At 39.3% G+C, this 16,408-nt stretch overlaps 1 protein-coding gene across 6 annotated transcripts in view; it reads right to left on the bottom strand.

Moving 5' to 3' along the window:
* The window catches only part of DENND1B (DENN domain containing 1B), a 256,533-nt gene that overhangs the window by 110,554 nt on the left and 129,571 nt on the right, over positions 1–16,408 (bottom strand). For all 6 annotated transcript variants that reach the window (XM_085068299.1, XM_085068302.1, XM_085068303.1 and 3 more), the window contains one exon: positions 227–270. In XM_085068299.1, the coding sequence (XP_084924425.1) occupies positions 227–270 (44 nt within the window). The remainder of the gene's footprint in view (positions 1–226; positions 271–16,408) is intronic.

Here is a 16,408-nt window from a genome sequence, read left to right as displayed (position 1 = left end):
ATACTCTCTATCAAAAATAAGGTGATACAGAGAATTAGCACGACATTCCATGCTCTACAACTGCCATTGCATATTCCTGTCACAAAGGCAATCTAATCACCAAGCCACCAGTTGGGTGAAGACTTCCACCCTGCTATCATTAGCATCTGCCTCTCCACAGCTGAATAGAAGAGCTTTTTTATTATTATTCTAACATAAAAAAAAAGTTCAATCTCATGTTTCCAACCTGGTCTCCAAAGTCCTCCGGGAACTTCCACAGTACCACTGGATCTGTAAATAATTGACAGACAGCATTAATCAGAGGCAAAGGAACAGAGTATTACAGTCAGAGTACATTAATATTAAAGAGAGGGTCAGCTTAGCATCAAGCTTTGAGGCAAGTGCAAAAATGTATCTAAAAGCTAAGGAAGATACTGGATTATTAAAAAGACTTATTTCATATTTATGAAACTCTATGTTTATTGTTTTACATATGGCAGCAGGTTATAATGTACCTAATTATTTTCATATTCAATTCTTTATTGCTGGAATACTTAATTTTTTAAGCACGTTTCACTTTCATACTTTAATTCAATTAAGAAATAAAGAGATAACAAACCTCTTTCTATCCCAGGAAAAAAGAACATAAAATTATAAGAAGGAGGAAAGAAAGACCTTCATAAAAGTACAGAAGAACATCCTTTGTGATTTTAAAGACAGTACCAATGTAACCAGCATTCTCAAGGAAGAGCATAGAAGAGCTAGCATGTTTCAACAGTTTCTGTTCAGAGCCATTTCAAACCAACATTTCAATAATACCTTCAAGTCTTCATTAACCTCTCATAAACTGCTAATTATCAAAATAATCACTATTATTTAGGCAACATATTAGTCTACAATTGATATTATTTTGAAAACATCTAACAAAACAACCTAAACCATAACCTTTCAACAAAAAAAACGAATTATGCTCCTCATCCCCACACCAAAGCTTTTAATCTCCTGTAAACAAAACCGTCCCGAGGTGCTACTGTTGTGGCCACAGACACCCATGAAGCCCCACAGGCTTCTGAACACCAGATTAGCAGCAGTGTTTGTCCACATGCTGAAAGTGAAATTTCCTGTCTTGCTGCAAGGGAGACTCAGGTCGGTGCCAAAGCCTGGACCAGAGGCAGTTTCTGCCCCAGCCAAGGTCAGGCAGATCCTCTCGCCTGATTCCTCATCAGAATCACAGGGTTCTTTACTTTTGACAAAATATGGAGGTTTCTACTCTTCTTCATTGCATCACACCCGTCTGCTGCAGCAAACTGGAGATTTAACGAGGAGGGAAATGACAGTGATGGTGCTGTCATTCCCAGCTGCTGATCTGAAATCCAACTATTCAGCACAGAGGTGTTGCACGCTGCGTTTGCCGCTGGCCCAACCACCAGGAGCTGGAGACTGAAGTCAGCATTCCTCCTTCACCCTGGGCCAGGTGTCAAGCCAACAGTGGAACGCACATTTCAAACACATTACAAAATTCAACTTGTCAATCAGCTCAATGTAATTTTGACCTAATCTGCATCTAATTCAAAACTGAGATTTTTTGATAAAATATGGAGGCATTTGATTCTGTTAGTTGGACAAGTTTATTTTTTCTCCTAAGAACATCCAGAGAGGGTTCTGTAGCTATTATTTAATAAAATGTATGTATTTTGCACAAGGAATCTGCCTCCATCTACTATGTGGAGCAAGAACTTTGGAAGGAAGATACAAAACAAGAGATAAGATGTTACATTTATAAAAATAGGAGAGCAAATAAATACAGGCACTTACAATGGAGACCATTTTTTCCCCATCTATTTTGTGCATATTCAATTTGCAAACAAATCTCAGTAATGACCAAGTACAAGAGGAGTTTGACTATTCTGTAAGGGAGCTCTTGTTTTTATTCAAAATTAGTATAATGAAAAAGAAAGGAATGACATATCAACAGTGACCCCTGATACATTCAAGAAGTAGAAAGTACTGTAATATATCAAATACTCAATGTTAAGTAATTCAAAAAATTACTTGCTAAAAAACACTGAAAACTTGCAGAACCCAAAAAAATACTTTAACAGAGCTTGTAAATCTAATGCCATATGTCCACAAACATTTCAAGCATAGATTTCTCTTCGAAAGAGCAATCCCACTGCGCTCCCACTACCAGGTACTTGGTGAAGCTGTAGCACTGTCTGTCTCCTGCTGGTACAGACTGTCACAGCTACACTGAGCCAGATGAGGGAACTGACCGAGATCAAACCAACTGTCTGAAACTTTTCAGGTCAGCGTTAACTAGATCAGTTCCCCAAAACTGTTGGGTTTATGCCAGAAAAAAAGGAAGAAAAACTGGGGAATAGGGAGTTGTGGTGAGAAGAAAGCAAGACTGCTTCACGCGGCAGCACTCCAGCCTCAAGCATTTGCTAGAGCTCATGCAGTACAAGCTGGTTACCAGCTGCCTCTAGTTCCCTTTCTTATCGCCCATGTCTGGTTCACAACTTCCCAAGTCTTGCAGTACCACTTATTGTTGCTCCTATTGCAAAACCCAAGTGCTATGGTCTGCGAGGAGTGGGGGGACATTTCTGCAGGGAGGCTGGACAGCTGGAGCATCACCAGCCAGGACCTTGGCAACATCACCTCTTCCCAGCAAAGAAGCCAGGCAGATGATTTTGGCAGATGTGAAGCACAGTTACATGAGAAATATTTAGTATAGTGAATGCTTTAGCAACACAGTAACAAAATCACTGGGGTTTCTGAAATCGCACAGAAATGTAATTTCTTTCCTTCACTGTCCTTAGTGCAAATGTAACTGTCAGGCTTCAAAATAGGAAGCACATCGCAATAGCAAAACCTCCAGGTATTATTTTAAAAGGTCACAGTCATGAGCAAAGTACAATCTCAGAATTAAGCAAAACTTGGCTCTAGGTAACTTGGGTTTGGAGTCAAAACATGGGTAAAATTTACACGTCTATGAGCTGCCAGTGGAGCTAACAGAATTTTGCAGGACCACCCTTAATATACAGGCAACAAGATCAACAGCTCCAGTGACCTCTTTTGGTGCCCTGCTATGCCAACAGATAAAAAACCCTACAAAACCTTAATTCAGTGTCCTGCTCATCTTGCCATCATCACTTCATATTAGGGCTCTCTCATACTACTCCAGTCTCACTTGAAATGGTAAAACCAAGTCTAAAGTAAATTCAAGTTCACTCAACTATAGGTATAACAACATTTACTTGCCTATCATGAAAAGATATTTACATCATGAGAGGATAATTAAATTCATGTGATCTAAACAGGAAGAATAATGCTTTTAATACTCCTTCATGAAAACAAAAAAGAGCCAACATTTTAAAAAATACTCCTAACCCAATCCAAGAAAAACATTCAGTGCTACACTCAGCAAAAATTACACACCTTCAAGACTTGTCCAAATGCTTTGAGCTGGGTTTTGCAGCTGTTATTACTGGCTTTTAACTGGTTATTTTAGTAGGTACTTGCCATACATTTATGAAGTAACAAAATCTGATGTGACTTGTACTTCAAAAAGAAAAGTTACTATACTCTTTTTATGCCTGTACTCTCTGAAACCAAACCCTAACATCCATAAAAAGCCTCAGGATTTTACAATAATTATCCAAGTCTTGGATTGGGGTGTTTTTCAAAAGATTATGTTGGTTTCTGCTTTTGCAGCTAGGCTCAGGCAGCATCTGACACATCTTTGTGGCAACTTCTCAAAAGTGCTGCAAAGGAAGAAACAAAAGGGTACTGATTTAGAAATAAAAAGAGAAAGTATAATCCGATTCTGCAACTTTATGCACTCTATCTTCAGGTTTACAAAGACTGAATTTTTTTTTCCCTGAGGATTACTTTGCAGATAGCCCATCTGATCTGGAAATGTTAGGTCAATTTTATGGTGATTTTACGGGTGAGAGGATGAGAATTACTCAGAAAGAGCTGTTGTTACAGTCAGCTGAGGAACTCCTGAATTTCTCCTCATTTTCTAGCAGAAAATGTTTCTGGGACAATAAATTTTGCACCAATTCTACGTAAATCTGTGATTTGCACCAAATCTAAGTAAATTACACCAATTCTATGTAAATGTAGTAGTAAGAGGAAATTGTCAAGTGCACACATAAAATAGTTTGTGTGTTACATGCATAAGTGTATAGACTGTTGCATGTGTAAATGGCTATTTCCATGTACAAACACCACTTTTTCCTACGCCTACCACACCCACGATGTAAATCTCAGCACCTGCCGGAAACATTCGACAATTCCTTTGCTACATATCCTACAGCATTGGAAACGACATCCCTTGGTACAAGTCAGACAAGAGACCTTAATGGAAAGATTTGCTGAGCTACCAAAACTTAGAGTGAAGTGTAATAACAAAGAGAAAAGCAAGTCACATGCAATGCTTAAAAAAATCAGTATTCATGATGTTGCAATCTAGAACTGCTCCAGAAGACAAATGCAGGCAAGTATGACACACACTAAGACAAGAGGAAAATATATGCATATCCTCAGGGTAATTTCCCTCCAAAAATCTATTCCTCTAGAGGCAAGGTCATAAAGTATGTCACCCGTATTTTTGGGAAAACAGCTTCTAATACAGTTGAAGTTCTGTAACAAATCTAAGAAAATACAAGGGTACTATTTCTCATGACACAGTAAATTAGAGAAGCAGTGTACTCTAAACTATGAAAAAAAAAAAAGAAAAAGCTTCATGAGTTGTAACTTTCCCAAAAATTGACAAGTTGAATATGCTCTAAAAATATTCTTCATAATCATCAAGATTGCAGATTATAAATGGCACCCAAAAATACAACAGGATAAGTTAATTAGCACACATTCAACTTGGTAATGGAACAGAAATTACAGACACATGCTGAGAAACATCATCTCGGGTAATTCTCTTGATAGCAACAGAGAACATTTCAGACAGGAAAACACAGCTACGGTGAAATGAAACAGATTAATTAAGTAGTCCAATATTCTGCCAGGAGAGGAGGAATCTTCATCCCTCTTGGTTTTACTGAGCAGAACAGACAAAAACACTGCCACGCACAGCTGGTCATTTCTTGGGACAGAGCAATGGACTAGATGGCTGCTCGGTATCCCTCCAGTTATATTTTCTCTGATGCCATACAGATATTCATTGGAAAAAAGTTGTCAGTGCAGAGGGGAAAGAAGAGACTGGGGCCAGGAGTTAAGGGGGTGGGAAAGAAATATAGAAGGAAAAGGAAGGTAGCAAAGCAAAGCTTATTGCAGACAGTTCTTCTTGTCTGGAAAAAACAAGAAGTGACACATTTTTTCCCTTACGTGAACACGAGAATTTAATTAATGAAGTTGAAATTATCTATAATTATCTTAGGGAACACACATTTAAGCAACAAGCAGAATGGCTTTTGTTAGAATAAGCAGTTTTCAGCAATAAAAGATTAGTTCTCCAAACCAAGTTTATGATACTGCTAGTGTTCAAAACCAGAGGTCTCTTATGTACTTAAAATAATTTTCCAGAAACACTCAAGAGTATTTCTAGTGATGCTTTTATATCAATATAGTATTTAATACTCAACCAAATCACTACAGCAGTGATTCAGAAACAACGTAAGAGATGAACCATAATGTGCAACCCAAGGGTTTTTACAGATGAAATCATCTGATGAAGAAACCAGCATTCGCATAAAAAAATTACTTATTGCACAAAAGACGTCTGTATATCATATTGAAATCCTTGTGTTAAAAAGTTTCAATACATGAATTGCCAGAGATGCAAGAGAATGGGCAGCCTTGCTGCCAGAAGATCTGGGTGCAACAGTGTCTTCAGCTCGATGGTTGGGGGATCAAAATGGAGCACCAGCCAGCAGCACGAGGAAGAAGAGCAGGATGTCGTTGAAAAGGGGAGAAGAAGGGAGTTACAGGGTTGTCCAAGCATCAGTAATCAAAAGAAAGAACAAGGACAAAATATGTTGAAGCAATTTGGTTTTAAAAAAGTGAAATACGGGACAGTCACTAACTTCCCTGGCACTTAAAACTTGTCAGATTAAAGACAATAGCAAACAGGGGTGCCACTATAGAAAATATCTGAAAGTACACTTTCATACAAATCATGTAGCAAAAGAAAACGTATTTACAAAGCTACATAAAAATTTAAAAATCCAGGACCTTCAATTTTTTTTACTGACACTTGACTCACGAATGTGCCTTCCTAAACTGTCTCCACAATTTCAAACAGTTGCTACTTCAGCAAACAGCAAAGGAACACAAGGCAAAAATGACAACATCACTGACAATGTCAGTAAGAGAAAAATGTTAACGAGTTTAAGTAATTACATTTTTCAGCTTTTCCTTCTATATATTAATACACTGAGAGATTCTTAATTAAAACACCTAGAGATTCTTCTAGGTCTCCAGGTGGGACTCACCTTTCAAAATAAGCCACAGCATGGCCATAGCACAGCAGCCCAGTGTCTCCTGTACCCTTCCCCTGCCCACACCAGTGGCCTCTGCCTTGTCTTCAACTGATTGCAAAGTTTATGCCTCATTTTGAAAAATTATTTAGGCATTGAAGGTATCCAACTTACACTGACATCAATGGTGATATTTGGAATGTGTGACTTTTGACATTCTTCCTTCTAACTTTTCCCATAGAAAGTAGAGTGTGAACTAAATGACAGAGTCAACAAACACACACTAAATACTGACCTTTGGGAAATTGAAAATGGAAAATAACAGTTTAGTAGCCTCAGTTACAGTCACTGTAGTGGTTGTCTGTAAGATTTTTTGACTGCACATTTGCCAATCAGAAAAGTGATTTTTCTATCAGTGACTTTTCAGTCAGGTTCAGAAATGTAATTACAAAGACCTCACTGGCAAGATGAAAACATCTTCTTTCCATGAGGAAGCTTTTCCTAAGGAGATGTTTTTAACTTTAGCAATAACAGCCGCAATTGAAGTAATTTCTGTAGGACATATGCTTGAAAAATGCTCCCAGCCACAAGCAGCACAAATTACTCATGAACTTATCAATTGGCTCAGAATTTCAATACACCTTTCTATAGACATGTAACTTTGCCGATAATTTCAGGATACCAGAGCTCACACCACATTTGTGGAAATCCAGAATTTTGTTTCTGATACATGGGAAAACAAAGGTACAATCCACAACTGTAAGAGACACTCAGCCCTTAAGAAAAATCACACACACCACAATCTTCTCTATTCCCCACAAAAAAAGCTTGCATTTGCAGTCAGTGGGTCCAGCTCAGTCAGCCCCTCACAACATCACAATGTCACAGCAACTCCACAGCTTTTAGGTGCTCACCACTGCTGCCCACGAGGCATTAACAGCTCACAATCTGGACTGAAGTGTGAGAAGCTGACGTGTGTACATCACACTTGCAAAGCCACACGCAAAATTTACTGATTACACAGTGTATCACAGAATTATTTTCAAATATTTCTGCTTTTAAACTTATGTGACAAAGGTTCCTCAAGATATTCAGAAATGTTAGAACAGTGTGCAAATACTGACTTCCCAATTAATCACATGCAAGGCTCAGCCTAGTACATCATAGAGAAGCAGGACTTTGTCAGATTTTGGACCTGAAACTTCCTCCAATCTCTCACATTTCCCTGTAAGACACTTAAACTAGGAAAGAAGTACTTTTTCCCCTTTTACACGCAGGTAGATGGTTAAAATTTCTAGCCACAACTTGATATCTCCCTCAGAGCCTGCAGGTCAATCCCTTTTTGCCCAAGAATTTGTCCCACTGAAGGACAGAGCAGTAAGTCATTTCAGCTTACTAGAGACAGAAAGAAAGGGTCCTTTTGGCTGCAATGCTATTAGCCATGCTTCAGGCTAAAACCTTAATCAGGGTGAGAGTTCATTGCACAGATAGTGCACAGATAAAGTGAGTATGTTCAGCTTTATTTGGTCTCTTCATGAGATAAACAGGGATTTCTTCTACCTGGTAAGTTTTTAGAATAACCTTGTAAAGTATGGCAATAACTCTATGCCTTTAGAAGCTATGGTGTTATTTTTAATTTTCCTACTTCTAACTTGTAATCATGAATGAATCGTGAGAACAAGGATCTAAAAACTAAGGTAGCAGAAGAAGCAAGTGAGCAGCACGTATATCTTAAGTCATTACTAATGTTTAAGAAGGGTTTACAAAACAAGATACTTTTGCTGGATCTCTTGTTCAAAGAAATTTAAATGAGATAGGCCATACTGTGACCTACTGAAATGAACAGTAACTGAAAACAGCAAGACTAAGGGCATTCACCTTTGCAACCAAACACAAGTTTTACATCCCACCCTGTAGGAACAAAAATGTAACTTGCCACACTGCCTTGCAAACAGACAATGTGCAGGGGTTTCTTTGGTTTAAATGAAGATATGGGACTTAAAAGTTCTTAAAAATTATTGTGGGTTACATGGAATTTTCCTATTAATGCTGCAATATTGATTTTGAGAAAGATCTAGAAAAGTTCAAGTACATTATTACCACGCAACACGTACTAAGTAAATTAGGAAGAAGCAAAACTCCTGCGCAGCCAAGCATGCAGGAGATGGATCATTATTTGCTCTCCCACGTCCCATGTCTGACCACAGACAATCATTTTATCTCACAGAGTACAGTGTTATGTTTGCTTTGTGGAATCCATACACACTGCATATAGAAAAATCAAAAACCTTTTGGCACATGGCAAGAAGTACATCTCAGTACATTATGGATTACCTGAGTTACTGCCTCCTGATTTACTCCAAGCAGTACAAATTTGGTATCAGCTTGGACTGATGAAACCAGGGATATATGTAACCCTGTAAAGCACACTAACTGGTTGCAGAAAACACAGAATAATATCCAAGTAATTCCTGACACACACTTTTCAAAAATAATACAAAAATAAATCTTACACTAGAGTTAACATGCCTCGCAAAATAAATTAAAGCAATTAAAACTCAAACCAAATATTTAATGCCTCTGCAATTTTTTTTCTCTAAGCAGAAGGCAGTCTAGCTCTTAGCTACTTCAAGAAAAAATGGGTGTTGCAGGGGAACTCCCTCTTGGCCAAGCATGATATAATCACTATCTATTTACATCACTTCTTGCCTGAACAGTGCAGCAACATTCTTTCCACCTTCCGCTGGTGAGGACCACATCCTGGGCACAGCCCAGCAGTACTTGAGGGCACAACTTTCCTGTGAATTATGCCCCTTGCCTTAAATACTGAGTAGCACAAGCAATAAAATGCGATTACTCAATAATGAACAGGTGAGTAATGACCTATTAGTCAATAACTTACAGGGACAAATTACCTAAAGGCCAGAGCAATAGTAGAATATGTAATACCTTGGAAAAACAATCCCAGTGACACTGTCTTTACAACTAAGGACAGCTACAGGGAGACAGGGTTAGACTCTCTGTTCAATGTTCTATTCTAGATTACTTATGACATTTCATTTAATTAATACAGATACTACTGTATCATATATTCACCCCATCTCTATGGCTATGCTATGAAACAAGACTAGGAATTGTGCAATGACACTCTGCTTATGTGTGAGAAAGAACGAGTGTAATTGTACATTACAAAAGCACAGTTTCAAATTCTTTATCCTTTTTTCATACTCCAATTACAAACAGCATTGTCTACATGAAATTCAAACCTTTCCCATTTTGTCTACTGGCTGTGATAGGAAGGTATGGAAGTAGAACAGCACTGGTAACCAGGACCTGGCCTGGATGATGCCTACTCCTCTGAACATCTACAGCACCACAGCTGAAACATATCTAACTTCAAATGCTATAATTATATAAACCAACATTTCATAATTTTATATAGGTAAATTAAAACTATGACAAACATTCTTAGTTACACAAAGCTCCAAAATTCTTACAACCATGTTGATTAGCCAGAGCATACATATAGTTTGCTACATGTATAAACAATTCACAGACTTTCATTTTAAAATATATCTTTTCTAATATATTCCAATTCAGTATTCATTTTAATCTCTGCTGTTTATGACACATTAAACCAGAACAAAGATGAAGGAGCACTAATCAATAAGCACAAATCTTTTTAGCCTTTCCTTTCCATTTTACTCCAAAAATCTATTTTAATATCATCAGGGGGAAAAATAAAACTCATCAGTCACCTGATGGAGTAATTCAAAACTTAACCAAACAGGGCTAATGGGTGAGAATTGAAATGAAAACACCTTGACAAAGAAAGCAATTTCTTTTCTTCGCACTCGTCAGAAGCTGTGGGTGATCGCTGTAATCGAACCATCAACAGCGAGGGGCCATCTGTCCCAAGGGCCCTGCACGTGAGCAAGAATCAGTAACAAAATATTTTAGAGGCTGGCCCACATGCATTCAGCCCTGACTGTCTATGGCAGGCAGCATGCAGCTGAAAATCAGTGTTTTGACATTTTTCCCATACCAATCCCTAAAAGTCAACACCAAACTTTTGATAAGAACAAAACACAAGAAGCAGGTTAAGAGGTTGCTTACAGAAAGATCAGTGTTACACCAACAGCTGAGATTTCCCCTGTCATGAAGCACTCATGCTTTAGCATCCAAGAGCCATGTTCAGTACAAAAGGCTATCAAAAACAACCTTTACACTTGCATTTCTGTTATGAGTCCCATCTAGGATTAATCTTTGCAGCTAATGAAGAAATACCAGTTACTTACCAAACCACCCTCACCCAACCTCCAAACCTTGGGTTTCCTCCACAGAAAACAAAATATTAAGAAAGGGTCTAGCAGACATTTCCAAGCAAGCACCCACACACAATGGATGCTGAGACCCAGGGCCTCAGGCAGAGGCACTGTGGCTTTGGTACCTGACTTCCCAGGGAACAAAGAGCATTCTGATCCCCACCAAAGACCTCCCAAAAACTGGAGGAGAAGAGGCTCCATGTCACATCCCTCCCAGAGATGTTCCCAGACTGGGCTCTGCACTTTCCCCTCACTAAGCCTTTTAAAAGGGAACGCCACACATGGCAGAAGGCTAATGCAATTTATTTCTTCAGCATTTTATAATTGAAAAATATATTGATCTTTTAGTAAAACCAACTCTGACACAACTGCAACTCTCTGTGCCCTTATAGTCATCTGTTTCTAAACTCTGAAGAGTTACAAAATGGATAGAGAGAGCAGGAAATTTTTTTTTTTTTTAATTGAGCTGCATTCATAATATTGGTCCCTCTGTGCTCCAGCAGGGTAAAACACAGACCCAGTCAGCAGCACAGCACATTGGAAATTAGAAGAAGCACACTGTTTTTTCAGTCCTGCCAGTTACCTGTTGCCTGACCTCAAGTCAGGTATTTCAGGTTCCCAAACATCACGAGGTCTTAGAAAAAATAATTTTTTTTATTCATAAGAAAAGGCATAAAAAAAGGGACCTTTCCATGGGGGCCAAGTTTAGTTATTTCAAAGCACAAGTCATACAGATACATAAGACAAGTAAAAGCAAGTCACAGGGTTTTCTCACAGGTGTTTGCAGTTACTCAGGTCAAAATCCCCAATTACATGTAGGAGAGGGATCAGCAAAACCAGAGACACAAACAGCAACCCAAAATACATAAAGAGGTTGTACCAGCATGGTCTTGTGTCTTGCAGCCCTCAAGGCAATGAGATCTGGGTTCAGAGTTAATAATCACAAAGCACATTCAACGCTAGGAAACTCTTCAAGACAGTTCTTGATATCACGTATTTCAGTGATAAAACAGGAGAATAATACTATTTATTCAGAACAGCAAAGTAGAAGGGTGACACAGATGCATGATTTCAATTTACATTCCATTACAAAGTAACTGTGACGTGATTAAGTGCAACATTATTTTGTCTTACAAAACCTCAATGCCTGATGCCTGCTTTGTCCAGTGAAATCTCAAATAAATCATACACAAAATAGTGAAAATTAATTTAACAGTGTGATAATAGCAGACAATATATTTCACTCTAATAGAAAAAGCTAAAGTTCAAAACAACACACTGCACTCACATGGCCCATGAGGGGTCAGAACTCAACACATCCTTTGTAAATTGAGCCTTTCCAGAAGGCAAGGTCAGAAGCTGCCTTCTCCCATTTCAGCAGTCTGCATTCAAACTAGCTGCTCTAAAAGTACAAGAACTTTTTTGTCAGAAGCAGTTACTTCAACAAAGGCACCCTGCGAGGTAACACCGCTACGCTGGTGGGTGGGAGCCCAAGGCAGGCCAGCTGCTTTGCCCATTGGAAAGCCAGGACACGCCAGGCAGGCACAGCAGGCTCCGGCTGGGCAGGCACCCCTCAGGGAGGCCAGGCAGCAGCCCAGGGAGAGCCTACCAGCACGAGAGGTGGGAGAAAGAAAACAGATCTGGACACACTTGGAAGAGCAGTGGGGTGGTTGCAGATGGGAAGATAAAGACTACAGGAAGGGAGCATTGCAGAATAATGGGCCATCCGTATGCTTGAACTAAACGCTTCTGCCTCTTAAGCAATGAAGGCCTTCATTTTACTTTCCAGAAAGCATTACAGCAGAAAGAAGTGAGATGAGGCCAGGGAAAACATGAGTAATGCCTGTGTACGCACCGTACAGCAGTCAAAAATATTAGCAGGGTAAAAAAAGGTATTATTATTAATGTGAAAGAACAAGGAATGACTTACTAATAAATCAACAACAGCACAAATTAAGATTATGTGTCATCTGAAAACACTGATTTACTAAATAAATCTGATGCTAAGATTCCAGAATGCACCTATAATCCTGCAGAACAGTAACAGCTGCCTACAGACAGAATGCACAAGGAGCCCAAATTTATGGCACTAGGTGTAACATTACACTCTCTATTATATTAATCTGTATGAAAATTTTCATTAAAAGTTCTCCTCTCAAGAACTGCCCTTCTCTCACTGAACAATTTCTCCATGTCCAGTATTTGCATTAAAGGCTCTGATGCTATTGGAAAGGCTGTATTATTCTGGCTTCCATTTTCTATCTACTTCAGCTTCTTCCTTACGGCAGATGATTAAACAAACCTCAGATTTCCTACAAGCCCCACATTGCTCATCACTTCTAGTCATTTCACACCCATGCTCTGTCCTCCTGCACATTCTCCATCTCCACCAGTTATACAGTGCTGCTGCCACAGCTGCAGGTTCACCACTGGAAGGCTTAAGAGGATGACCTCAATGATCAGTATGGTTTGATAACGACATGGTAACTACATGGAGCATTTCTCTTTATTTTTTGTTTTGCTTCTGTAAATGAAAGGTATTCACCTCCTGGAACACCTGAGCTTTATAAATGTATGTAAGAACCAAAACCAGCACATGTACAGTTGGAATCAATGCTAAAAGCTCATCATTTCTGATCTAAGGAAATTAAAGTCATGACTGGATGAGCCTAAGAAAACAGAACCATTGTCTTGTTGGTCATTTATCACAAAAACAAAAAAAAGGCTAAGAACATTTAGAATTAATTACAGGCGTCAACCAATTTTCTTAAGACATGCAAAAGAATTCTTGGTAGAAATATTACAATGTTTTCAGATAAGCCAGTTCTTGCACTAAAATACACTATGCTGCAGCAAAAACCAATCACTACCCATGTGCATACGCTTCTCATCAAGAACAATTCAATATGCAGCTAGAGAAATCAGAAGTTGCTTTGCTTTAAGATAACTAATTCCATTTTTCAATTAATAAAGACTAATCATAATCACTCATGCTAAAAATTTCATAATCAATGGGATAAAAAGCACTTGTAAATTATGTCTACTTAAAATAAGGTATCTCCTTATATATCTTTTTAATTCATTGTTTTCATAATTAGCAAAAAAAACCCCATGGAGTATGAAAATATTGCTGCACTTATCAAGTACGAAGACATACACTGTCTCTCAAGCATGCCTCAGATAACTCCTCTCTTATCTTGAGTCTTCCATCACTCTGATAAACAGAAGCCCTGAACTTTACAGAGCAGGGAAAATCCACTAATTTCTGAAAACACTAAAAATAGCTTGCAAGAATCGTGGGTGTACCAATATCACATCTTAATTTTAACAAGTTATCCCAAATGACTTATTATTGCTTAAATTCTTCATTCCTATCAAGCCCACAGAGGATTAGGCAAATTCCATAGAATAACATTCTGCCTAAAACTGTAAAGTATTATCTCCTTTCTTCAGGGCAAATTCTGTTTAATGTATTTATCAATGGTCTGGATAAGGGGATCACATGCATTCTCAGTAAGTTTGAAGATGAAACCTACTTTGTCAGGAGTCTTGGGCAGAAGTGTTGATCTGCTGGAGGGCAGGAAGTCTGTGCAGAGGGATCTGGACAGGCTGGATCCATGGGCTGAGGTCAACAGCATGAGGTTCAATTAGAGCAAAGTGTCGAGTGCTGCACTTTGGTCACAATAACCCCGTGCAGTGCTACAGGCTGGCAGCAGAGTGGCTGGAAAGCTGCCTGATGGAAAAGGACCTGGGGGTGTTGTGCTGGTGGACAGCAGCTGAACAAGAGCCAGCTGTGCACAGGTGGCCAAAGAGGCCAAGGGCATCCTGGCTTGGAACAGGAATAGTGCGGCAGCAGGACCAGGGAAGAGATTGTCTCCCTGTTCTGGGCACTGGTGAGGCAGCACCTCGAACTCTGGGTTTGGTTTTGGGCCACTCACTCCAGGAAAGACATTGAGATGAAGAATGTCCAGAGAAGGGCAACAGAGCTGGGAAGGGACTGGAACACACATCTGATGAGGAGCAGCTGAGGGAGCTGGGGGTGTTTAGCATGGAGAAAAGGAGCCTCAGGGAGACCTTACAGCTCTCTGCAACTGTCTGAAAGGAGGCTGTAGCACAACCCTCTCCCAGGTGATGAGGGATAGGACAAGGAGAAATGGCCTCCAGTTGTACCAGGGAAGGTTTAGATTGGATATTAGGAAAAATCATTCATAGAAAAAGATGTCCAGCACTGGAACAGGCTACCCAGTGAAGTGAGGAGGTCATAATCCCCAAGAGGTATTTAATAGACATACAGATGTGCTTTGGAACGTGGTTTAGTGGTGGACTTGGCAGTGCTGGGTTAAGGGTTGGACTCAATAATCTTAAAGGGCTGTGCAAGAAGAGGTTTAGATTAATTTTCAAGACTGCAGAAGAAGTAATTATGGGGAAAAAACTCTCTTACTTTCCAAATTTTGATAGAAGATAATGAAAAGTGCCTACTCTAACATACATAAATATTTTAACTTCTGGTGCTTCCCCCAAGGGCCAAAATGTCAGTCATTTTTCTTGAGAACACCATTTTATACCATCAAATTTGAAAAGCCAAAAAGATCACAATTCATGTTGTAGGCTGCCCACTGAAAAAGTTACAAAACTAACCCATTAACAGCAAGGCAGAAAGACTGTAAAGGGTTCTTCACTTTATTTTTACCCAATGGCTACAGAAATCACCTATTCAGCTAATTCCAGCAAGAGCCACAATCCTAAGTCTTTAAGATTTATTTAATAAACAACTCTATATGTTTAACAAGGTCTCCACTAAAACACTGTACTTAAAAATCAGTGAACCCAACAGAGTTTCTAAAGAATGCAAGAAAAATTAAGTCTTTTTTCTCATTTGCAGATGCATCAGATCATGGAAGTACACTTAGTACCACCTTTCTGAGGAATTTTCCCCTAAAATACTTAAAAAGAAGAAAGATGGGTATCTGTAAAATTGAGAAACAAGATTAAACTCAGCCAAGGGTCAGAGGATGCACAAAGTCTGAGGCTGTGTTTTTTCCAAGCACAAATAAAATCAAGCTTGTACCAAAATATAATTTCCCCAAGTGCTCAGAGGCCCTGCCACTGACTTGCTCAGGACTGCTGCTGGTTCCTGGTCACTTCTCTGAATGCAAGGCGCCTAAAGCTGTCCAGGTCATAAGCAAATGTTTGAAGATGTGACATGTGAAGAGGGTCAACAACAAAGCCTAGCTTTAATCCCTTTGTGTGAAGCAGGAAGAGGAATTTTCCTCATATACACAACACATCTATGTCCAGTGAAGTATAAAACTTCCAGAGGTGCACAAGCAAGGCATTATGTCTTCTTTGCTTTTTTGCATGCTGGGAGAGGCTGGGAGGGAGGTGAGCAGTGCTTCTCATGGGCTGGACGTAGTGAAGCACATGGAATGGTTGTACGCCGAGCAGAGAGCTTTAGTGCACCAAGTGTATTAATCACTGTTGGTATCTTCTCCCAGCCTGAGACAAGAGTAGCACAACCCATTAGTCCAAACGGGTGGACCTGAGAATATGGGAGGCTTAACTGTTAGTTAACATAACTTCCATCATTTCTAATTGGATTGTGACTAAATTCCCAGCACTGATAATACCAAAATGAGATCAGAGGGGAAAGCCTCCGTATTCCCTTTG

The sequence above is a fragment of the Lichenostomus cassidix genome, chromosome 8, assembly GCF_008360975.1.
Source record: "Lichenostomus cassidix isolate B80296 chromosome 8, HeHo_3.0, whole genome shotgun sequence".
Classification (NCBI taxonomy): Eukaryota; Metazoa; Chordata; class Aves; order Passeriformes; family Meliphagidae; genus Lichenostomus; species Lichenostomus cassidix.
The sequence above is the reverse complement of the archived record's forward strand: the minus strand, read 5'-3'. Positions and strand labels throughout refer to the sequence as shown.